At 40.6% G+C, this 26,405-nt stretch overlaps 1 protein-coding gene across 1 annotated transcript in view; it reads left to right on the forward strand.

Moving 5' to 3' along the window:
- The first annotated feature begins 371 nt into the window (after positions 1-371).
- The window catches only part of wdr95 (WD40 repeat domain 95), a 79,286-nt gene continuing 53,252 nt past the window's right edge, over positions 372-26,405 (forward strand). Inside the window, exons 1-10 of the mRNA XM_034168384.1 lie at positions 372-491; positions 4,866-5,118; positions 14,852-14,905; positions 14,988-15,065; positions 15,234-15,299; positions 15,648-15,878; positions 20,055-20,140; positions 20,261-20,353; positions 20,444-20,489; positions 20,583-20,629. Of these exons, the coding sequence (XP_034024275.1) occupies positions 403-491; positions 4,866-5,118; positions 14,852-14,905; positions 14,988-15,065; positions 15,234-15,299; positions 15,648-15,878; positions 20,055-20,140; positions 20,261-20,353; positions 20,444-20,489; positions 20,583-20,629 (1,043 nt within the window). The 5' untranslated portion in view covers positions 372-402. The remainder of the gene's footprint in view (positions 492-4,865; positions 5,119-14,851; positions 14,906-14,987; positions 15,066-15,233; positions 15,300-15,647; positions 15,879-20,054; positions 20,141-20,260; positions 20,354-20,443; positions 20,490-20,582; positions 20,630-26,405) is intronic.

Genomic DNA, 26,405 nt, shown 5'->3' on the forward strand with positions numbered 1-26,405 from the left:
ATTTAGTGTGTTCTCATGGCACTCCTTTAATTTGCATTGGGAAATATTACCTTGCAAAACTGTGCAAAACAGATGATGTTGCATCGCATTTTTGTGTAAATTATTAATCCATGCATGTCCACATTAAGGAGATGAGTAACTGCGAAAACTGATTCCTTTAGGGTTCAGCAAACACTATGTCTTTGCATGATATAACAAGTGTTCCAGTTTTGTTTATTCAGGCTGGCTTTGAGTTAGGTTCAGTTGTCAAAGCAGGTTTCTTGGTTACCAGAGCCTCCTTCTCTGCTCAGGTGTAATGTTAGAGTTGAGTGTCAGGTAGGCCGATGTGATATCTGGCTCATTAACATCTGACCGAGGAAGGCTGCTGAGACAGACTCTAGGTTTTACAACACTTCAGCCTTGATGATACACAAACAACTGTCCAGGATGTCACTGCAAAAAAAGATTTGCTGTTCCTCAGCCCCAGGGAGATTGGAAACTCATGTCCCCAGGTAATCTACGGCTTTATTGCTTTCCAAAAAATATACCTCCCTATGATTATTTTAAATCACTTCCGCTCAGTATTTTATTGCTACAGCTCTTAACACCAGAAAATATAGATGTAAAAGGAATAAGATGAGGCATTGACTTGCTTGGTTTTCTCCATGGGATGTCTAGTGCAGAAATGTTTACTGTTGTTAAGGTGTCAGTGTTGCTGTTTTTGGCAACCACATTCCTCAACTGAAGAAGAAGGAACACTCAGTCCAACACCTGCATGTTACATGTCTGAAATTAATTCATGCAAATTAATTCTGTGTGATTCAGTGATGCCATAATATGTGTAACATTTGATCTGCTGTTATGAATTTTTTATGATTTTGACTTTTCAAGGTCACCTCAAGCCAAAGGTCATGTGACAAATAAAAAGGTGACATGACTCTGTGTTTAATGGTAGCCAATGGTGTATTCCTAAAAGTAACCATTCTAAATATCCACTATTTACTGTATGGCTACGATGGTGCATGCGCTGTGATTCACTGATTTCCAGGCTGATATTTTCCCATATCAGATCGTTATCATGACAACTGGTCCGGATCACGTATCAGATTTGCAACTTTGTTAAAAATTTTCATGATGCAAAATAAAATAAAACAAAAATCGAACAAAGAAAATGAAAGAATTAACAGCAAACGAGCTCGAAGTGGATGTACAAAATGAAGACCAACAAAATGAAAACACAGTTCCTAACAGTCAAGAACAGATTGAAAACTTTAACAAACCAAAAAGCTAAAAACACAATTAGAAAAACCAAGTCGGAGATGAACATACTCCAAAACATCTAAACAGCATCAGAAAAAAACACACAGATTGAAAGCTTATCACCTAACGACCTGACCATCTGTTAGCAAGTTCGTCATGGAGGTACAGTGGCGGCGCCAGGAAATTTTTGTTGGGGGGGGCTGAGGGGGGAGCTGTTATAAAAGTTGGAGGGGCTCCACAAAATGTCATCGAAATGAACAATATATAGTAAATTGCTTTATAAATACCAAGTTATATGTTTTAGTCACCCGTGCTCCTCTAAAATGTGGTATCAATGCACACACACATCACTTAGAATGATTGCAAGTTCAGTAAACTTGCACATAGGTATACAAACTGAATTCATTGAAATGGTCCAATTTAACACTGAGGTTTTGGCCGAACAACGATATACAGCTTCTGTATATTCTGTTAGTGCGCGGCTGCGACCGGCGTGCTTGATGAATTCCTGCACAAAAAGTAGTTCCCAGATAATTGTGATATATTCCTGTGAGATAATAAATATATCTCATCTAAATCAATTCTAAAATTTACCAGTAATAAAATTATAAAAATAAGTGAAGTTTTAAGAGTGGCCGTAATAAATATTTAGGAAACCTAAATTTTTGGAGTATGGAGTTAAATTTGTCTCATTAATACTTGCAAATGCACAGAGGGTGATTTACAAATATCCTTTGATTTGTACACGTGCTTTGTGATCCACAAACACAAATTTCTGATTTGTAACTTGTGTGTGGGTTTTTACAAATAAATGTTTGTTTACAAAACTGAAAATTCTGTTTGTGAAGGGTGATTCAGCATTGGTGGATCACCGAACACACACATTCATCACTTTGCTCTGTTACACAATATTGAGACATTCTCAGCGCAAAACTGCAGTTCCAGATCCACAAATATGTCAGTCACTATTCACATTATTGGCAGAATTATTGGTGAGCTGAGGGGGGGCTTGGCTCATTATTGGGGAGCTTAAGCTCCCCCAAGCCCCCCCCCCTTGGCACCGCCTCGGTGGAGGTGAAATGAACAAGTCTGACTATGAGCCCAAAACTCTCAGCAGTTTTCATATTCAGGTGATACCACAAGTTTGCTTGTTTATATATATTATATATTAACCAAATAATAAACAAATTGTTAACCTTGCTAGGCTCGGTCCATACTGTCGACACCTCGATCTGATATTTTCCCGTACAGATCTTGTGCTCAGTTAATAATCATTTAATATTGGTGGATGAATTTGTTTGTTATAAAAAACTTGTTGTTTACCTGTGTATATACAGTACCAGTTGAAAGTTTGGACACCCGTTCCCATTCAAGTGATATATACAGTGAGGAAAATAAGTATTTGAACTCCCTGCAGTTTTTCAAGTTCTCCCACTTAGAAATCATGGAGGGGTCTGAAATTTTCATCTTGGGTGCATGTCCACTGTGAGAGACATAATCTAAAAAAAATCCAGAAATCACAATGTATGATTTTTAAATAATTTCTTTGGATGTTACTGCTGCAAATAAGTATTTGAACACCTGCCAATCAGCAGAAATTCTGGCCCTCAAAGACCTGTTAGTCCGCCTCTAAAAAGTCCACCTCCACTACACTTATTATTCCAAATGCGAAGCACCTATTTGAGGTCGTTAGCTGCATAAAGGCACCTGTCCACCCCACGCAATCAGTAAGACTCCAACTACTAACATGGTAAGACCAAAGAGCTGTCCAAAGACATCAGAGACAAAATTGTAGACCTCCACAAGACTGGAAAGGACTAAGGGGCAATTGCCAAGCAGCTTGGTGAAAAAAAAGATCAACTGCTGGAGATTTATCAGAAAATGGAAGAAGCTAAACGTAACTGTCAATCTCCCTCCGACTATCAATGATCTGGAAACACTCATGATGATTGTACTTGAGCACTGCTAGCAACGCTCGGATAAGTTTGTGAGAAACAAATACAATAAAAAAATTAAGATACGTGATGCATGTCACTTTTAATAAGTCCACTGTAAAGATGATTTGTCACTTTATTTGGTTTTGTTTAAGACGTAATTTTGCATGAATTACAGTGTTACAAATACATTCACGTGGATTTTGGAAGCAAAAAATGTGTGTCGGGTAAAGGGTCTTGAGAATATTCTTATTGACAAAAAAAGGGGAGGGGGTGCAGAAAACGTTTATGAACCACTGAAGTAGTTGATGACTGATAATGACAATAGATTAATAATGTCAAATCTAGGAGTGAAACCCCCAAATTGACTTTAATTAAAAGAAAAAAAAGACAACTTGTAACTTGTAATTCTACAAGTTGAAAATATGGCATTAAAACAGTGAACGATATGGAAATGACTGCAGTATCTATTCAGAAATGTTGGATGTTGGACTATGTTGGTTCCTGTTTGATCTCTGTCCTCGATTAAAACAGTCTTGTGTTTTGTTCACTGTGCAGGAAATTGTGAATTACCCGACTAGTTGAAGAGAAGAAAATCTGTTGTGGCTGGCGTGCCTGGCTGGCTTTTGTGTGTCTTCTGTTTCTGTCTTTTGGTTTTCCTCCCAGGTGGTGCGCATTTGGGACTGAGTGGCTGTGTAGCTGAGTTTATCAGGACCTCACCCTGATCACCTGAGGCTGATCACGTGCAGCTCGTCAGGACTCACAGCTGTGGTGCATCTACACGGATTGGAACATGGTGGCATTTAAGTCTGGAGTGCACAGTGTGTGTTTGCCAGAGACTCTACCTTGTGACCAGACGGGTGAGATCGTCGTCTCTAGAGCCATCTCCCATCAGTGGATGCAGAGAACGTCCAGGTTTGATGCATGGTCTGTGAAAGAGGAGGGGGTGAGGTCTCACGCTCGTCAGCACACTTCCTGAGGTACATTTGGTTTTGTGACTAACATTTATACAGTCAGTAAATGTGGTGTCCCTCACACCTTATTATATTGAGCTGTATGTTAGTCATTTAAATCAGCTTCCACTGCAGTGGAGTTTTGTGAACGGGGTGTTCTATGCCTGCAGGGTGGGAAGCTGATTTGCAATTAAGCCAGGAAGTGTTTGCTGTTTGTACACCTTTGAGTGGTCTCTCTGTGTGTTGAGTGTGGACTCACATAATGATTTCTTCTTTCACAGACTCGGTTTGTCGCGGCCACCTGGGGGGTGTCGGCGGGGTCCTTGGGTCCGAACAGTTTTCTGGCTCCGGACCGTTAGCGCTGCTGGGAGCGCACCGCAATCCACCACGCCAGACCGCGCACTTTTATATTTATCACATCACTGTTATGTTTATTAAACTCTGTTATCCTTTGTACCATGCTCTGCTTATTTTATACTGGGTCCTTCAAACGCTGGTCGGTTCTCCGGGCTGCGTCCGACATATAACAAAAATCTGTCATCTAGTCAGCAACTAGCGAGTTGCAGTTGATGATTACCACCAGTCATCTCAATCCTAGAATGAATAAACAGAATTACTGTATGCTTGCAAGTTTTTACTCAGATGTGGTCTTCTAATGAAATGAAAAAATTCAGCAACAGCAGTTTAATATCCACAGCTAGCTGTTACTCAAATAACCTAAAGAGCTCAAATCTTCCAGCATCCTGTCTGAACTGGGGAGCACAGGAGGGATTTTGAGAAACATCTCGGCATCACGTTCACTGAGCAGGAAAGTTGCACATGATTTCTCAGCACCGCCACTGATGGGCGACAGAAAAGAGCCACCTGAGTGGATGGTGAGTGAGCTGCTGAAACAGAACAGGAGAAGACACTCTGTCACACTTGGTGATAAGGCTCTACTCCCAAGAAGGCCGTGCATCACTGATTCCACTCGTGGCCTCTGCAGCCTCAAGGTAAGTTTTCAAAAATGCCTGTCAGCATGTGGTCCAGATGTCAGAGATGAGTCTAATATGTTGTCACAGTCTGTAATGCCACTGCAGAATTTCCACTCCTACCCTTCATCAGTGAGGGGACTATAAACTGTAAAACCGTTAGTTTAGCTTTTAACCTCAAGGTGTCACTAGAGCGTTACACTGCTCACACTGTCACTTCAAAGACTTTCCACTGTGCTCAAATCCAACTACAGCATATCTCAGCAGCAGAATAAATGTGAACTAATGGTGTTTTAAATTAATCTGATGATCAATTTAGTCATTGTGTGACAGCATGGTAAATGGAACAATCTGTCTCTGTGCCATGGATGGGCATGTTTTAAGGCCAAAAAACCCTGCAGATGCACAGTCAATGACTTAGGAGGATTTCAGCAGTCTGCTTTGGATGACTGAATGATGCAGGAGGGTGATGTAAATGACTAAAATTTGCACGCTTCAGTTAGTGATGTCACACTGTTGCTTCGCTTTGAAAGTGCAGATTGGGTTGAGGTCCCAAGCTTGGACTCTTGGACCCTACCTTACATCTTACATGCAATGGAACACATAAAACAATCCAACAAAAGCGTCATTGCTGGTTTCCAACCAGTGCAGGTGTTTAATTAGTTGTGCTCACAATGGTCCATGAGTGTGGAGTTCTGTCTGATGGGATACAGAGGCGACCAGGTGGATGGTGAAACAGGAAAAGGATCTGTTGGAAAGAGGTGCGTCACCACAAAGAGTTGTGGTGGAGTTGCTGCTCCTGTGACTGCTCGCAGATTGTGTGCTCAAAACCATTTCCTCACCAGACATCTCATCTCTCTGACATCTAACTAACAATGTGTGAAGTTCCAGCTCTCCTGGCTCTTAAAGCCAGTGACAGATAATAGTCTGTTTGTCATCATTCCTATCCCACCCAAAAGAGCAAATACGAGGTCTCTTAGATAATAAACCGACCCTTTTATTATTTTTTTTTAACTATATGGATTTGAATGACATGCGATTACACCAATCATGCTTGAACCCTCGTGCGCATGCGTGAGTTTTTTCACGCGTCGGTGACGTCATTTCCCTGTGGGCAGGCCTTGAGTGAGATGTGGTCCCGCCCTCTCGGCTGAATTCCTTTGTTTCACACGCTGCTCGAGACGGCGCGCGTTGCTTTATCAAAATTTTTTCTGGACCTGTGAGGAATATCCGAGTGGACACTATTCGAGAAATTAAGCTGGTTTTCTGTGAAAAGTTTAACGGTTGATGAGAGATTATGGGGTGTTTCTGTCGGTGTAAGGACTTCCCACGGAGCAGGACGTCCTGCAGCGCTTCCAGGCGCTGTTGTCGGCCTGTTTCGAGCTGAAAACATCCTAATTTAAGGCTTAATTCACCCAGGACATCGTGAGAGAACAGAGAAGATTCAGAAGAGGCCGGCATGAGGAATTTATGCGGACATTCCACTGTTTAAGGACATTTTTTTAATGAAAGACGTACGCGCAAATTCGCCGAGTCGTTTCCGTGACGACTCGGCAAATCTGTGTGCGCCGCGACAGGAAAAACACCTCCGTGTTGAAAGCCATTTGTAGAATTCAGGCGGCTTTTAATGGCTTTCAACAAGTGAGTAACTGAGAAATTGTTTAACAGCTTGGGCATGTTCCAACTTGCCCGTTAAGATTTCCAACGGAGGTGTTTTTCCTGCCGCGACCCCCCGCGGTCGGGTCCAGCCCGACATGCGACTCTGCCCGCACGTTCTTTCATTACAAAATGACCGTTAACAATGGAATGTCCGAATAAACTCCTCATGCCGACTTCTTCTGAAAGTTCTGTTCTCTGACGACTTACTGCATCAACAGAGCCTGAAATGTGGAAGTTTTCAACTTGAAACGGCGAGACGCTGCCGCCTCGAAGCGCAGATCGCCGTCAGGCGCCGTGGACCGTCCTTAAAGCGACACTACCAGACCAAAATCTCTCATCAGCCGTTAAAATTTTTACCGAAAACCAGCTGAATTTATTGAATGGTGTCCACTCAGTTGTGCCTTACAGTTTTGAAAAAAATTTTATCAAACAAAGCAACAGTCTCTGAGCCATTCCTAAACAATGAAAAAAATCGACGAGCGGGTGGACGACTCCTCACTCAAAGACTGCCCACAGGCGAATGACGTAACCGACAGGCGTGAAAAAACTCTCGCATGCCCACGAGGGTTCAAGCATGTCTGATGTAATCACACGTGATTCAAATCCATATGGTTTTTGAAAAAAATAATAAGGTCGGATACTTTTCTAATAGACCTCGTACAACCCCTATATCACAATTGTTAGTCTAAACCATATTGCTACTGGATTGTAGCAACCCCTGGGGTATTACACTGCTCCATGTGCAGGGGAAGATACTTCCAAAAGAGTATCTTTCACAGGATTCAGTCCTGGTCTCTTGTCGCTCAGTGACATGGCTTCACACCCAAGATGTTAGCCACCAAGTACTCATTGAAAGCAAATGTGAATGTCAGAAGTGTTTTCTTGCATCCTCTTTAGACTTTGATTTGGTTGACTAGGGTGCTCTCTGGCACATCCTGAAAATTCATGGAATCCCCTACAAGTTGCTACACATTACAGCTGGCCGATGCACAGGTACCGTAATTGCTGTCTGGAGCAGAGGTAGAGTCTCTGACTTCTTCAAAATGAAATCTGATATTCTTTAAGACTGTGTTCTGGCTCTGTTCAGTGCTTGTACACAGTGGGTGTTGTTGTAGAAACCAGTGGCTTTGCTGCCTGTGATTGCAAGGAAAGATTTCCACACCTTGATTATGCAGACCATGCTATGAGCTTTACTGAACTAATGGAGTCATTTTGTCTGGGTTGTCAATTTTCCTGACTCAGGACTGACACAAGCATTTAGTGACTTCCTCAACTGCCATCAGAAATATGTCTTTGTACAGTTACACTGTCAGATTTATAGATTCACTTATCCTGGCAGTGACATCCATGTCTTTAGGTTCTTGGTATTAAAGGTTTCAGAGATGCCTGGGACGGTTGTGAGACCTAAGTTGAGGTCTAGATTGTCTTTGGAAGAAAGGACTTGCTGTCCCAGTCTGGAAAGAAAGGAATGGAGATGTTTGAAAGGATTATTTTTAATAGGATTTATTTCCAGTTGCTTGCTGCTCAGCAACTGGACCAGTCTGGCTTCACGCCCAAGAAATGAACTATCGACTGTATTCTCGACGTGCAACTACTCTTAAAATGCAAGTGTGAATATTGGCAGTGTTTGTTTGTTTGTTTGTTTTTTGCAGTCTGTGTTGACCTTCGTAAAAGCATTCGATTCAGTTGATTGGACTGCTGTCTGAGACATCCTGAGAATTTGTGAGAACCCCAAGATGTTACTGAGGATCATAGCCAGCATATACACAGCTACTGTGAATACAATGAGTGCTATGGTGTCTGGAGGTAGAGACTCAGAGTTTTTCTGAGTAGAGGCAGAGACTGAGTTGTTCCCAGTGAAAACTTTTGTTTCTCATGGTTGTGTTCTGGCACCAACACTGTTCAATACTTTTATGGACTGGGTGTTGGTTAGGGTTGTGGAAATCAGGGACTTGGGTGCTTTTGTTGGCAAAGAAAGGATGCCTGACCTTGACTTTGTGGACATTGATGTCATCTTTGTGGAATCAGTGGATACTGTGACTGCAGCACTTGAGAAGCTGAGTGAGGAATCAGTGTGTCTAGGTTTTGCGATTGTCCTGGATCAAGACCAAGATTAAGACTTTCAGGAAGTCAACCACAGAAGTGCATTCACTTATCTTGGCAGTGACATTTATTTCTCTGGGTCCTCAGCCTTTAAGATCGATAGGTGCCTGGGAAGAGCTTATAGAGTTAAGAGGTTGCTGGACAGAGGTATTTCGAAAAACAGATATCTTTGCAAGAGAAAGAAGGTCCAAGTCTTAAGGGTCCTGGTGCTACCAGTGTTACTGGACTTCACGGCAAGGGAACACGTACTGTGTTTGAACGGACATGAACTAACAACTGCCCACTGTGATGCGTGTGTCTACTTGCTGTCCTCACATGGACATACAAAAAAAGATACACGTCTGATATGCCATCTACTGTCGTATCAGACGCTCATACTGCCATCAACATTGAACACTATTGGCCAGTAGATGGCAGTAGAGACCGTGAAAATTTGCCAAAACAAAATTCCAGATAATCCGTGTCTGCTACGTTTAAGATGTGTGGAATTTAATAAATGCAAACTGAACTTCATTGTCGTGCGTGCACGAGGACGTGTGCGCACATGTGCATGCGTGATCACATGTGCGAGTGTGCACGAGGAAGTGCACACTTGCATGTGTGTGCACGCATGCACGTGAGAGTGCAATGGTACCAAATGTATGGAACCAAATTTGCACTCTAAATGGAAGCAAGCCGCACTCTGAATGCAATGCAACACAAAGGGGATGAATTAATCCATGTCATGTGACATGCAAAGCAACAATCAAATGACAAGGATCCACTCAGCCGTTATATAAAAGTCTATAACACCTACAGAGTTGTCGTTTGTGTCTTAGTGGCTTCCTTCTATAAACTCAAGTTTTGAGACCTACCTACTCCAGACGGATTTACCACACAGTACCATAATGTTTGTATTTAATGTGCAGTACCGGTCAAAAGGTCGGACACAGTTACCCATTCAGTTGAATGAGCAAGTTCCACACTGTCAGCCCGAATGGTCAAATAAATTCAATAGTTTAAATAGTGTAAATTCAAAGTTTTAAAAAACTTTCTAGTAACTGAATTATTTCAAGTTTCACAAACTTGAAACACACAGTCAGTGATGCCGGTAACGCGCGTTAGTCTAATCTGACCACTTTTTTTAGTAAGGAGTAATCTAACGCGTTAATCTTTCCAAATCAGTAATCAGATTAAAGTTACTTCTCCAAGTCACTGTGCGTTACTATTATTTTTGCATTGTGGGTCGATAGCAGCATTAAACTTGGTCTGTGGGCAGTAGGTCGGGGTTTGGCTGAACTGCCCACTTTAAACGAGCTGTGAGCTTTTCATCCGCGGTTTTCTACAGCAGCTACAACTCGTCCTCACCTCTTAAAGCGCAGTGATAACAGCACACCTGCACTGAGATTTACAAAGACATTTTTATACTTTTTTTCCTCCTTTATTTAGAATTCTGAGCTGAGCTGCTCTGTATCTGCTGCTAAAAACAGCTGATCCTCCGCGACACGTCAACAACTAACACTATTTTCCACTCAAATGCACCTAAACTCTCTTTCTGAGGACCACATGATGTGAAAACGCAATAAAACTTTCTTACCTGTAAATCTGGTCATGTTTTCTGCATAAATAAATGTTATCCATTCTTTGTGCTCAGACGCCAAAGCAGGGGAGAATCCAGATTGAATGGGGGCGTGGGGCAAGGATGTGGCCCCCCACAACACCCCTAGATTAAAGGTCCAGTTTTGAAGCCTTTTTTGTTTACTACAACTACTAATACTACTTATAATAATAATTTGGACAAGTAAAATGTTTAGAGAGAATTTAAATGTTAGAAAAATGTTAGAAAAAAATTCAATAGTTACATTTATAAACAATGTAGGTTAGAAATGGCAAGTTTTACTGTTACAGTGCTGTCAACAGTTAAATATGAGGTCAAGAAAGACGTCTTTATTTTACTTTTATAAAACAAGTATTTATTTTCATTGAAGTCAAGAAAGGGTGACTATAAAGTGAGTTTTGGCAAAACAGGTATCATTGTCATGTTGATGTGGCAGAGGGTTGTTGTCAGCAGCTGGGAAAAGTAGCTAAAAAGTAACTAGTAATCTAACTTAGTTACTTTTCCAATTGAGTAATCAGTAAAGTAACTAAGTTACTTTTTCAAGGAGTAATCAGTAATCAGTAATTGGATTACTTTTTCAAAGTAACTGTGGCAACACTGCACACAGTACACAGACACTTACAAACACACTACTTAATCTGTTTAATACATTCAGGTTTACAGTGCATATGGTGCTGTTACAGTGATGAAATAGAAACTATTGCAGTCATTCAGTCCATGTCCCTAGGACACTATTTCAATTTCAATTTATTTTCATTTATATAGTGCCAAATCACAACAAAGGTGCCTCAAGGCATTTCACACAAGTAAGGTCAAACCTTACCAACCCCTAGAGCAAGCACACAGGCGACAGTGGTAAGGAAAAACTCCATCTGGTGATTTGAGGAAGAAACATCAAGCAGACCAGATTCAAAGGGGTGATCATCTATTTGGGCCATACTATTGACACAACTGACAACACAGGAAATTATACAGTAAATTTTGGGAGATTTTGGGAGGCATGCTGGTGCACAAGATAGGAGGCCTGCAGAAGAAAACACCCACTCCCATCTCTGGATGGAGCCACATATTAAACAGAGAAAAAAAACAGAATCAGGTGGCAGAAAGACAACAAATACAGTATCATTCTGACGTGCCCAACCAGTCGATTGCGATCAACTGGTCGATCGCGGGCTGAGTTCCGGTCAATTGCATGAAAAAAAATCTGTCACTGGACTCAAGATTTAGTGCTGCTATAACAGACTGATGCAGCAGGTAGCAGCTATGCACCAATAAGCTGCCGTTAAATGCCAGAGAAGAAGAGCTCTTCTTCTATGGTAGACGATAAGAAATGAAAAATTAGCATTTTCATCCTGGATTACTTTTTTCATTTATTCAAATGGAAAATCCATCTGTCTTATTTGCAATGTAAATGTGGCTTTAGTGAAGAAAGGGAATTCTGGAAAAGGTGGTTTCACAGCAGCTGAGAACTGAGAATAATCTTTTTGAGCCACTGCAGTCTGCTTTTAGAAATGATCATTCCACAGAGACGGCTCTCACTAAAGTGGTGAATGATCTTCTACTTGCAATGGATTTGGACACCACTATGGTTCCGATGCTGCTAGATCTTAGTTCTGTATTTGATACCGTGGATCATCATATTCTACTCGACAGGCTGGAGAATCATTTTAGGGTTACTGGGAGTGCCCTTGCATGGTTGACGTCATACCTGCCCGGTCGTTCTCACTGTGTTTTGTACAGTAACACTACCTCTAATCTTTGTGACATAAAATTTAGGGTTCCACGGGGGTCCGTTTTTGGCCCCCTGGTTTTTTTCCTTTATTTAGCACCCCTTGGGCACATACTGCGGCATTTTGGGATTACCTTTCACTGCTATGCTGATGATACTCAGTTATACAAGCCGATAACTGCTGGTAATCTCATCCACATAAAATCCTTAGAAGATTGTCTTGCATCATTGAAAAGCTGGATGTCTAGCATCTTCCTACTTTTAACCTCTGATAAGACTGAAATTATGTTTCTTGGTCCAGTTAGACATCAACTTCAATTTGACCAGCTAGTGCTTAGCATAGGCTCGTGTCATACAGCACACTGACAAAGTGAGGAACCTTGGGGTAATTTTTGATCCTATGTTGTCCTTTGACCTCCACATTAGACATATTACAAGGACTGCTTTCTTCCACCTAAGAAATATACATTGCGAAGATTCGTCTCATCCTGTCTATGGCTGATGCTTAGATCCTGATTCATGTGTTTGTCTCTTCTAGATTGAATTACTGCAATGTTCTATTTTCTGGTTTACCGCAATCCAGCATTAGGGGTCTCCAGTTGGTTCAATATGCTGCTGCCAGACCTTTGACACAAAGCAGAAAGTTTGACCACATTACACCCATTTTGGCATCTCTTCACTGGTTTCCTGTCCCTGTGAGATCAGATTTTAAGGTTCTGCTACGAGCCTATAAAATTGTTCACTTACTGGCACCTCCCTACTTAGCTGACCTAATTAAACCCTACGTACCGGCCGGGCTTTGCGTTCTCAGGGTGCATGACTACTTTGTGTCCCTAGGGTGAATAAAAAGTCTGCGGGTCACAGAGCTTTCTCTTATCTTGCCTCTGTTCTGTGGAATGATCTCCCTGCATCAATAAAACAGTCAGATTTCATAGAGACTTTCAGGTCTAGACTTAAGACGCACTTATTTTCTCTTTCGTATGGCTAGCATACTGGCTTAGTATGTTACTATGCTTTTTACTCTTTTAAATTCAGTTTATTAGGAAATGGAGCGGGCCGCAGGGGGTGGTAAATGATCTATATATTAAAGTGTGCCTGCATGGTGCATGCATGATTTTTTGTAGTAAGTTTAATGTAAGTACATAATATAATTGTAAATACGTTAAAAATACATGGATGACACAAAAGGTAAAAAAAAAAAACAATTCAATTTAAAAATCAAATGACAAAACAGAAGTAATAATAAAATAATAATTTATCTATAAAGCAAGAAGCGTCTGTGTGAGTATGTGGCTCGCATATCTCTCTGACTATTTGTCAGATTGGCCTCAGCTTTCAGATGTGGCTTGCACATTGCACGAAGATGTGCATCCTTTATTATGGAAATTTGTGTAATTCATTTTCAAAACCTTTACTTTGAAACCTTTATTTTGATTAACATTGTAACATTTATACTTCCAAGATGGTGTGGCTCGCTGATGTTACTGGTAGCAAAGTTAAACATCAGATAGTTCATGTTGCTCACACAATTTCACAATAAAACATTTAATGCTAGCATCCCAGCTCATACTGTTACTGTGAAATGCATGCTGTCGGTTCCTTGCGACTGAGTTTAACTTGACAACACTTGACAGAGAAAAAGAGTGGAATCAATGGGCATGAACAGTACATGTGGACACAAGAAAGCATATGGAAAAAGCACGACAGATGAGATGGAGTGATAATGTGGTACTTGTGTTTGCAATGTGATTGTTTGTAGTAACAATGTTGTAAGAATATTTGTATGAATGTGGTACGAAATGGCAGGGACCCCACTGTGCTTATCAAAAATTTCAGGACACTGCATTCTTCATGGTCTTCGTATCAGTGCAACAAGGCCCTGAGAGACAGTAATTTCTCAAAGACAACTTTGCTGCCCTGTTGCAAGCAATGATGTCGTGCTGCACTGGGCAATACGGAAAAAGAGGAACAAGAGAGAATTCTCTTGTTTTCCCACTGAATCCTTGTAATGTATGATGTGCCATAGCAAAGAGAGCACAGCCAGCTCAACAGTTGACGTTATTCATTTGTAATGAAGGGTTCTGGCTGGCAGTTGAGGCTACATGAATGCTTTTAGTGTTAGACACTGACTGATTAAGCAATTTTCTTTATCTCCCAGGACATACCTCATGGATACCATGACTCCAGTTACACCCTTGAGGAATTAGGCTGTTTACCACCGTTATTTATTAATGATGGATCAAACAGTGTCATGGATGAGGGACCCGTTGCTAGGAAACCATGGTGATTTGAAGAGAGGCCATTAACACAGAGCGTATGGCCTGTCAGCTACCTCTGTGCAAGAAGCAGAGTTATAGAAGGGCTTAGGTGTCGCGGTCATGACTGATCATTGTCAGGACTTGGAGGTGGAGCAATAATTGTGTGTTGATATTTAAATGGTATTCAGTGTGGAAATGGTCAAATTATGCCATGTGTTAAATCTTACTTTTACCCTCAGTCTTTAGGAAGTACCTGATGAGTGAGATTATGTGGACAGAAACAGGGAGATGATCTTTTTGTTCATGGAACTTATGTGCTTCTCAAAGATTGTCTGAATTATTTTTGTTAAAATCTAACATGCTACAGCATATCATGCAGGTGCTGTGTTTTTTTCTCCGTCTTTCCAGATTGATGAGACCATATCGCTTGATGAACTACAGGAACTGAAACGAGCATTTGAGGTACGCTGTGAGCAGCATCTTCCAAAAATATATATCTATTTGTGGTATTTGTTCAGTTTTGTGTGTATTTTTCTTCATGAAGGAACATGAAATGGAGGGTTTAAGATTTTCCGACGAGAAGAACTTTGTGAGGATAGTGAAGAAATGTTTGCCCAACACAGTAAGTGTCTTTGGAGCTTTCTGTCTAATCTCTTTGTGGGTCACATCTTTGTAATTAGGGAGAAGACTTTGCAATTACTTATGCATTTTTCCCCTTCAACAACCATGATCTAAGTGTAATTGTTCTTTTTTTTTTTTTTTTTTTTTTTTTGTTCTTTGGATTTCACAGAGCAATGCACAAATTCAGGAGTTATTTAAGAAGATTGATTATTCAGGCCAGGGAAGGATTTCATGGGTGAGATGAGATTCATTTTTGGTTCTTATGGAGCATACAGCACTATTATTCAGTGTTAGGCAGACAGAGCAGCTAGTCAAACAGTTTTCCACATGTGCTAAAACCAATAATCCATATTTCACTGAAAAAACAAAACAAAACTAGGCCACCATTAATTACGAGAGGATAATTCTGGTCACTAAGATACTGGATTTGTCAGTCTAACTTGGATTTAACAACAACAATGTGCTGCTTTGTGCATTTTAATGATGAGCTTAGGGTTGTTTTTTTAACAAGATTATAATTTTCCACTGTGTGAGACAGGCGATCTGAATTTTTACAGTTCTGACACACTGTAATATGGTGCAGGGTGACTTGTGTGCACACATGCTGCTGGAGTACAAAGAGAAGGAGGAATCTGTCAGGCGCAGTAAAAAGGTGGCATTCACTCTTCCAGCCACAATCAGATCCTTGTGTCACAGCATTCCTGTCATCAACATCCGCTCCACCTGCGATCATACCATCGTGACAGTACAAGAAGATGGAGAAATTCACTACTGGAGTACAGATCTTAAGCCACAGATGACCAAAAGCATGTTTGTATGTGTGTTTGAGCAGTTTTTTTTTAAGGTGTTTATTAGGCTCTAGTTTCCTCCCACATTTAAAGACATGCAGCTTAGGTGAATTTGGAAACTTTATAATTGTCCTGGTCTCTCTTGCAAAAAGTGACATGCGGTCAGGGGAGGCAGGTGAGGCCTCACCTCTCATCATGGAAAGAAAAAAATCTAAAAATGAAAAAATAAATTAAATAGTTATATTTATCCAGTGATTTGTACTATAAAGTTATTTTCATTTTAACTACACCAGTTTTAGATTATTTTTTATTCAAAGTTGCTGAATTTTCACATTTACCATTCAAATACTGAGAAGAGACGTGCGGTGAGGCAGCAGCCAGCTGTGCCTCACCACGGATTGTGCAATCGCTGGGCTAACTGCTGGAATGCTATGCAGTGCGACTTTATTACTGTCTCTCTGTATGTTGCTCTTAAAATGGTCAAACACTTTAGCTATATGAACTTAAATTCCATAGTTTAGCTGATGTGCATAATGTACAGTTTTTTTTGTCGGTATCTGTATGTGTGTAACATGTTTCGTGTGCTGAGCAATCATAAAACGGCTGCAAAAAAGCACTAGGTGAGGCATGCAGTTCTCCTGCCTCATGGTAGGGGACACCAGTGATCCCAGGGATTCTTTTTGCAGCAACTTTGCCACGGACTTTATTGAGCACCCTCTGGTGGCCATTTTTGGACGATCGCCAAGCTCAATACAAACACGTAATTTGGTCACTTTTCAAAGGGGTCAGACTCATCAATAAAGTCAGTTTAATGTACATTGGTTCATTCCGGTCAGCTTGGTGTATAAATCTCGTTGTTCCAGGCAGCGAGAGCTATCAGCTGGCTAACAGAAGCAAGTTAGAGACGAAACAAAACCAACTGATTTCCAAGCTTGTTTTCATCAGGCGGTCAGTCGTGGAAGTACGAATTCTCGCCTTCGGTTTGGCCACTTCGCCTGAAGTGATTGTATCCCCTGCAAACCAAAGAGGATTACATATCCAAACTGAAACAATTTTCAAAACTTTCAATAGAAGCAGGACATAATAATTAAAGGAAGACCAACGCCGGAGCTAAATGGTTTGCTTCAGACTACGTGACAGAAGAGCTGCTCTTTTCAAATGGAGTGGGACACACAAAAAGGCTGGCTGTGTGGATATCCAACAGGAAACTGTCTTTTTCTACTTTTCCTGCCTTATTTTCTCCACTTGTGACAATGTCTGGACTCAGATGGGATATTGTGACCTTAAGAATTTACAAAGAAGTGTCATCACAGATGAGCGGTCAACAACTCACATTCAAAGCCAAAAAAGGCTCAAAACATACAGTCAGAACAGAACTGATGAAGGACGACTTTCTTCATTGGCAGTGATCTCCAAACAAAGTCATTGATGCTTTTGTTCAGAAGGTTCAGCAAATGGACTTCATTTAGAAGTAAAGGTAAGTCCATAATAACATTTTTTTTAGTTAAATGTGCTTTTTTTGTGTGCTACATATATGTGTAAAGAATGCTGATATGAAATTTTACACATAACCCATTAACTGCTGCCAATGAAACGGCGAATAAGATGCTCTGTGGTGCAAATCTGATTGGGATGAAATCAGTGCCTCACCAACCATGAACCTCACCACATGTCACTGCTTGCAAAAGAGATCTCAATCTCGATGGGACTAACCTGGTTAAATAAAGGTTGGATTAAATTTAATAAATTAATTTAATATTAATTTAATTTAACAGTAACATTACCATATTTTCCAGAGTACAGGTTACTGTATTATCAGCTGTTCAATTTGTTTTTGTCTGTTTGTTTGTTTGTTGTTGTGCATTGCTGTAGAGTTCTTTTTATTATTGTCATTCATTTATTATTAGAGTTTAGTTAGTTCAGTGTTCTGATTCCTGGGAAAGTCCAATATAAATAATCAGTATAATAATTATTATCAATAAAGCACGTGTGATTTTTCGGTGTATATGTTGCAAGACCTTGCAAATGAGAAAAAAACAACAGCAAAACAAACAAAAAAACAAAACATGATTCATAGTCTGGAAAATACAATAACTAAACTTAATAGAATGTAAGGCATCACATCTGAATCACTATCTCACAGATAATAGGGAAAAAATACATTTTTATGTTTGTACGTTGGCAATAATATTACACCAAAATTAAGATGACAAGACCAGTCCAAAAATCTGTTTAGGGCTGAACTGTAATATAGTGGACAAAATGCTATGATCATTTTGTATTGTAACACAAATCCTTCAGATTTGAATCAGTTTTCTGTAGGAAACAGCTTAACATAAAGGTGTAATGTACTGCAATTCTATTTAATTGCATTGTGCAATATTTTACAGGCATTCGTGATATATATATACTCGTGTGTGTACACTCAACAAAAATATAAACGCAACACTTTTGGTTTTGCTCCCATTTTGTATGAGATGAACTCAAAGATCTAAAACTTTTTCCACATACACAATATCACCATTTCCCTCAAATATTGTTCACAAACCAGTCTAAATCTGTGATAGTGAGCACTTCTCCTTTGCTGAGATAATCCATCCCACCTCACAGGTGTGCCATATCAAGATGCTGATGAGACACCATGATTAGTGCACAGGTGTGCCTTAGACTGCCCACAATAAAAGGCCACTCTGAAAGGTGCAGTTTTGTCTTATTGGGGGGGGGGGGATACCAGTCAGTATCTGGTGTGACCACCATTTGCCTCATGCAGTGCAACACATCTCCTTCGCATAGAGTTGATCAGGTTGTCAATTGTGGCCTGTGGAATGTTGGTCCACTCCTCTTCAATGGCTGTGCGAAGTTGCTGGATATTGGCAGGAACTGGTACACGCTGTCGTATACGCCGGTCCAGAGCATCCCAAACATGCTCAATGGGTGACATGTCCGGTGAGTATGCCGGCCATGCAAGAACTGGGACATTTTCAGCTTCTAAGAATTGTGTACAGATCCTTGCAACATGGGGCCGTGCATCATCCTGCTGCAACATGAGATGATGTTCTTGGATGTATGGCACAACAATGGGCCTTAGGATCTCGTCACGGTATCTCTGTGCATTCAAAATGCCATCAATAAAATGCACCTGTGTTCTTTGTCCATAACAGATGCCTGCCCATACCATAACCCCACCGCCACCATGGGCCACTCGATCCACAACATTGACATCAGAAAACCGCTCACCCACACGACGCCACACATGCTGTCTGCCATCTGCCCTGAACAGTGTGAACCGGGATTCATCCGTGAAGAGAACACCTCTCCAACGTGCCAAACGCCAGCAAATGTGAGCATTTGCCCACTCAAGTCGGTTACGACGACGAACTGGAGTCAGGTCGAGACCCCGATGAGGACGACGAGCATGCAGATGAGCTTCCCTGAGACAGTTTCTGACAGTTTGTGCAGAAATTCTTTGGTTATGCAAACCGATTGTTTCAGCAGCTGTCCGAGTGGCTGGTCTCAGACGATCTTGGAGGTGAACATGCTGGATGTGGAGGTCCTGGGCTGGTGTGGTTACACGTGGTCTGCGGTTGTGAGGCTGGTTGGATGTACTGCCAAATTCTCTAAAACGCCTTTGGAGACGTTTATGGTAGAGAAATGAACATTCAATACACGAGCAACAGCTCTGGTTGACATTCCTGCTGTCAGCATGCCAATTGCACGCTCCCTCAAATCTTGCGACATCTATGGCATTGTGCTGTGTGATAAAACTGCACCTTTCAGAGTGGCCTTTTATTGTGGACAGTCTAAGGTACACCTGTGCACTAATCATGGTGTCTAATCAGCATCTTGATATGGCACACATGAGGTGGGATGGATTATCTCAGCAAAGGAGAAGTGCTCACTATCACAGATTTAGACTGGTTTGTGAACAATATTTGAGGGAAATGGTGATATTGTGTATGTGGAAAAAGTTTTAGATCTTTGAGTTCATCTCATACAAAATGGGAGCAAAACCAAAAGTGTTGCGTTTATATTTTTGTTGAGTGTGTATATATATATATATATATATATATATATATATATATATATATATATATATATATATGTGTGTGTGTGTGTGTGTGTGTGTGTGTGTGTCCTTTGCAGCAAATATCGAAGTTTGAGAAAAACTGAGTTTGAAACAAATTACTTTTTATTTATGACAGTGTGAGGGCCCTCTGAACAGGAAGACAAAGTGGGCAAGTGATTTTACTCTCATGACAGACTACAACAAGCTGATCATTGGAACCGGGTAATATGAGAAAATGTGTAATAAACTGACGTATATATTAAGTACATTCATCCACCTGCTTAATGCACGGTGCGGATGATGTCTGGTTTGTTTTCTGAGAGTGTTGTTGATATCTTGCAGGGACAGAGAGCTCCAATTTTATGAGCTTTCCTCTCTAGATCCTTATTGCCAGATCAGTGGATTAGAAACAGTTCCTCTCACACTGGACTACTGGTAGGTAGCAAATCTGAATGTAAATATCAGTTTTTTGAAATGTGCCATCAGATGTGACATTGTGTTGTTGTTGTTCTTGTTCATCCACAGTCACACCGGTGCTGATGAGTGTTACATTCTGTATGGAGACACCCAGGTAGGTCCTTTTGTTGAAACGAAAATCCAATTATCAGGCAAAAATTGTTCATTATAATTCTGTGAATGATGAATTTGTGTGTTTGTGATTCAGGGATGTGTGAATATCATTTCGATAAACGTGGTAGGAGACACCCTCAGGTAATTTAGCTTTTTTTTTCAAACTGTTTCATGTATTGCTCTTTCATTACTTGAAGCAGATGTAAAATATCAGTTGCTCATACAGTCCACACTATATTTACATTGCAAATGCACAACCAGTCAATAGTTTGGAGACACTTTCCTAGTCAGTTGATTGGGAAAGTCCAAACATTTGACTCATTATGTATATTGGAAAATCACTCACACACCCATCAATAAAACTGATTTTTGACATTAAAAACTCACTTGAGTCTCAGAAAGATGTCACCCGCAAACAAACATATTTTGAGGCTATAGTGTAAGTCAACTTTTTAAAATTAGTTTACTAGTTTTGTTGTTGTTATTGTTGTTTATTTGTTTTTGTTGTTGTTGTTGTTTTTACTAGTTTAGTATTTTTATACTTTATACTCTGCTATAATTTATGTCAGATTGGGCTGTAATGGCAAACAAAGGTCAAAGTTTGGTACATTTTCAGTACAGTGGAAACAAGAAATTCCAGCAGTAACTGTACGGTCCATCCAGAAAGTATTCACACCACTTCACTTTTCCACATTTTATGTTACAGCCTTATTCCAAAATGGAGTAAAAATTTTTTTACCCTCAAAATTTTCTTCACAACACCCCATAATGACAACATGAAAAAAACTTTTTTAAAATTTTTGCACATTTATTAAAAATAAAAAAAAATGTAGAAATCACTTACATACAAATTCACACCCTTTGCTCAATACTTGGTTGATGTACCTTTGGCAGCAATTACAGCCTCAAGTCTTCTTGAATATGACGCCACAAGCTTGGTGCACCTATCTTTGGGAAGTTTTGCCCATTCCTCTTTGCAACACCTCTCAAGCTCCATCAGGTTGGATGGGGAGTGTCGGTGCACAGCTATCTCCAGAAAATCCAGAGATGTTCAATTGGATTCAGGTCTGGGCTCTGGCTGAGCCACTCAAGGCCATTCACAGAGTTGTCATGAAGCCACTCCTTTGATATCTTGGCTGTGTTCTTTGGGTCATTGTCCTACTGAACTGTCACCCCATTCTGAAGTCAAGAGCACTCTGGAGCAGGTTTTCATCCAGGATGTCTCTGTACATTGCTGCCAGTGGTGGGCACAGATAACCAAAAAATTAACTTTGATAACAGATAATCAGAAAACTGAAAAGTTATCTTTGATAAAGATAAAACGATAAACCCCCCAAAAATGTATCAGAAGTTACAGATAACCGATAAATTCCAGTATTGTCTCCGGTACACTTACAACTACTAACAAGCTGATTTTGAGTTTTAACACCATGATTGCTTTTGGAAACATCAAAAGCAACAACAGACCCAAACAATGAGTCAGCACTTCTGTCTTTGAGCATCCTGCCCCCTGCTGGAAGCTTCTGTTTACTACATGGCTTCCAACACAGAAGCAACTGAGAGGAACTGCACAGCTCAACTCTTGACCCAATCACAGCACTGCTGTCAGGCGGAGGTATTGGAGGTTAAGATATAACATATATCTTTTAATGTTGAATAATGCGCTAATTCTGAAGTTTTGTAACAAACACAGACAGATGGCATTCTGGGTAAAATATGCCTCTGCTCACACTGATTGGATGATTCATTCTATGTAAACCAACACGTTAATGTGAGGTGTGTCGTGCTGGTGTTTACAGATTAATGTGCTTTTGTAAAATATGCCATTTTTTATTTGTAAAAAAAAGCATTTAAAAAAAAAAAAAAAAGCCAAGTTGTAATTAGATAACCGTCTGATGTAACTGGTGTCAAAATAAATACAACACTGCCATTCGCCCTATTGACGTATCCCATAATCCCTTGCGCGCCAGAGAGTCGCTGCAGTCAAACAACATATAGAGAATCCACATGATGACAATTGTAAATTAATATTATACTACAAAAATTTATTTTTTATGCTTTTCATCACATTAATAAGAAACTGCATGCATGATACCCTGAAAACTTGCTAAAACAATTATAACAAATAATCCGTGTCTGCTACGTTTAATCTGCATGGAATTTCATAGACGCAAACCGAATTTCAGACATCTTATATATATTAGTCTGGACAAAGAGGACAAACAGTGTTGTAAAGAACAATAATCAAGACGTTAAAGAGCAAACTTCACTTTCCCCCAGAACAACATGATCAGGAAGCGATTGTAGCTCACAGCAGCTCCCATTGAAAATAACAGAGAGACAGCCTGTGATTCTCCCATGTTTACATAAAACAAACGCAATAACATCTATAAACCCAGAGAATATATTCATGAGAGTTTTAGGCACAATATAAAAATAGTTTTATGTTGAGATGTTAATGGTATTGTCCATGTGCAGTGGTTAAAGTGCAGTTTTTGTCAATTAAGTTTGGGGGAAAAAAGCTTCTGTTTACATTTTGCTTCTGGAAACACGAGCTTGATGTGTGGTTTGAAAATATCAGCCCAGCTTCAGTTTGAATACTGCCATGAACACTACTGGCCAGTAGATGGTAGTAAAGACCTTGAAAACTTGCAAAATTCCAGATAATCTGTGTTGCTACTTGCTATGTTTAAGATGCGTGGAATTTAATAAAAGCAAACAAACAATAACAATATCTATAAACCCAGAGAATATATTCACGTGAGTTTTAGGCACTAGAGTTTAATGCTGTTGTCCTGATTAGAGTGTCTGAAATGCATTTCTCCTGTCATGAACATACTGAGATTACTGTACTGAGATTACCCTATCCCATAATGCACCAGGACACAGCATGCCCCACACTAAAACCTTAAAAATTAGTGCATTACTTTAAAACTAAAACATATATCTGATATTTTCACTTTAGAAAACTTCAGAAATGAAGTTAATTTAAATAACTTGTCCGAAATAAGTTTGGTTAAAATTTGAACCATAAGTTAAAAAGATACCCCACTGGATGACTTGGGTGATATTGGCCACGTATCAGCATAGGGTTAAAAAAAAAAAAAAAAAAAAAGAGTTTTTCTTTTTTTTTGGTGATCAGTTTTCCTTTGCCTGCAGAGGATAGAGTGGTTTCTCCTAGAAGCAGCTCTCCTCTGTTTTCAGAGGATAGAACTACACATCTGTTCACCTTTGTATTAACGGTCTAAAAGTTATCGGACAAAATTGTATCGGAAGATAATTAGTCCGATAATGGTTTTCAACGTTATCTGAAAAGATAATCCGATAATGAAAACTTTATCTTCGATAATTATCGGATTATCGTAACTGTGCCCACCACTGATTGCTGCATTCATCTTTCCCTCGATACTGACTAAGATGAGATAAAATAAGACTTTACTGATCTCACACTGGAGAAATTCACATGTTACATCACCTCTTAATAAACACACAAGATGAGTGCGAGTAGAAGAAAATGTGCATCAAATAGCGTGTGCAAAGATAAGCAATAATAATACTTGTAACAATACAATAAAATAAGAAAATGAGGTAGAAATAAAATATACGAGGTCTATTAGAAAAGTATCCGACCTTATTATTTTTTCAAAAACCATATGGATTTGTATCACGTGTGATTACATCAGACATGCTTGAACCCTCGTGGGCATGCAAGAGTTTTTTCACGCCTGTCGGTTACGTCGTTCGCCTGTGGGCAGTCTTTGAGTGAGGAGTTGCCCACCTTCTCGTCGATGTTTTCATTGTTTAGGAATGGCTCAGAGACTGCTGCTTTGTTTGATACAATTTTTTTCAAAACTGTAAGGCACAACTGAGTGGACACCATTTGATAAATTCAGCTGGATTTCGGTAAAAATTTTAACGGCTAATGAGAGATTTTGGTCTGGTAGTGTCGCCGTAAGGATGGCCCACGGCGCCTGATGGCGATCTGCGCTTCGAGGCGGCAGCGTCTCGCCGTTTCAAGTTGAAAACTTCCACATTTCAGGCTCTGTTGACCCAGTAAGTCATCAGAGAACAGAGAACTTTCAGAAGAAGTCGGCATGAGGAGTTTATTCGGACATTCCATTGTTAACGGACATTTTGTAATGAAAGAACGTGTGGGCAGAGTCGCATCTCGGGCCGGAACCGACCGCGGGGGGTCGCGACAGGAAAAATACCTCCATTGGAAACCTTAACGGGCAAGTTGGAACATGCCCAAGCTGTTAAACAATTTCTCAGTTACTCACTTGTTGAAAGCCATCAAAAGCCGCCTGAATTTTACAAATGGTTTTCAACACGGAGGTGTTTTTCCTGTCGCGGCGCACACAGATTTGCCGAGTCGTCACGGAAACGACTTGGCGAATTTGTGCGCACGTCTTTCATTAAAAAATGTCCTTAAACAGTGGAATGTCCGCATAAAGTCCTCATGCCAGCCTCTTCTGAATCTTCTCTGTTCTCTCACGACGTCCTGGGTGAATTAAGCCTTAAATTAGGATGTTTTCAGGTCAAAACAGGCCGACGACGGCGCCTGGGAGCGCTGCACGACGTCCCGCTCTGTGGGAAGTCCTTACACCGACAGAAACACCCCATAATCTCTCATTAGCCGTTAAACTTTTCACCGAAAACCAGCTTAATTTCTCAAATAGTGTCCACTCGGATATTCCTCACAGGTCCAGAAAAAATTTTGATAAAGCAACGCGCGCCGTCTCGAGCAGCGTGTGAAACAAAGGAATTCAACCGAGAGGGCGGGACCACATCTCACTCAAGGCCTGCCCACAGGGAAATGACGTCACCGACACGCGTGAAAAAACTCACGCATGCGCACGAGGGTTCAAGCATGATTGGTGTAATCGCACGTCATTCAAATCCATATAGTTAAAAAAATAAAAGGGTTGGTTTATTATCTAATAGACCTTGTATATAAACACACACACACACATATATATATAAAGTATATATGCATATATAAACATGATTGGAATAAAAAAAATAGGACCATCTTATTTACAATATGTGTAGTGGAGTTTAGATGTGGTAAGGTGACACTAGTGCTGGAATTTGTAAACAAGTTGGTATTGCACATGATTTGTGGACATATTATTACATGTGGTTATTTCACAGTGTTATTGTACAGCCTGACAGCAGCAGGGAGGAACGACCTGCGGTATTGTTCCTTCTTGCACTGAGGGTGCCTCAGTCTGTCACTGAATGAGCTGGTCAGCTCCACTACAGTCCGGTGCAGAGGGTGAGAGGAGTTGTTCATGATGGATTTGAACTTGGTTAACACCCTCCTCTCAGCCACCTACTCCAGAGAGTCCAGAGGACAGCCCAGGACAGAGCTGGACTTCCTGACCAGCTTGTTCAGTCTCTTTCTCTCCCTCTCTGTGCTGCCCGGGGCCCAACAGATGACAGCATAGAGGAGAGCTGAGGTTACAACAGAGTTGTAGAAGGTCTTAAGTAGAGACCTGCTCAGTCCAAAGGGTCTCAGTCTCCTCAGGAGGTGGAGGTGGGATGGTGCTGAATACAGTCGCGGGGGAGGAGGGACGAGGTCTAGGGTGCAGTGGAGGTGACCAGGTGGTGGAAGGTGGGAGGTCAGAGGGACTGGAGGGCTGGCTGCTGGAGACAACAAGAGTTACAAAAGTGGGTTTCCCATGTGCACACTTGCACAGGGTACCGCCCACTACAAATAAAAACAATAAAGCACTATTAAAAAGTATTAAAAATAGCAAAAGTACAAAAAGAGGGGGCAGAGCTGAAGTAACAAGCTACTGCATCAACAGCGCCTTCTTCAAAAAAAAGGGGGTAGTTGTTTTGATTAAAATGATTGGCATTTGGCCTATCTTCAGGTGCTTTTTGGCAAACTCCAGGTGGGCTATCGTGTGCC

Source organism: Thalassophryne amazonica, chromosome 4 (genome assembly GCF_902500255.1).
Source record: "Thalassophryne amazonica chromosome 4, fThaAma1.1, whole genome shotgun sequence".
Lineage (NCBI taxonomy): Eukaryota > Metazoa > Chordata > Actinopteri > Batrachoidiformes > Batrachoididae > Thalassophryne > Thalassophryne amazonica.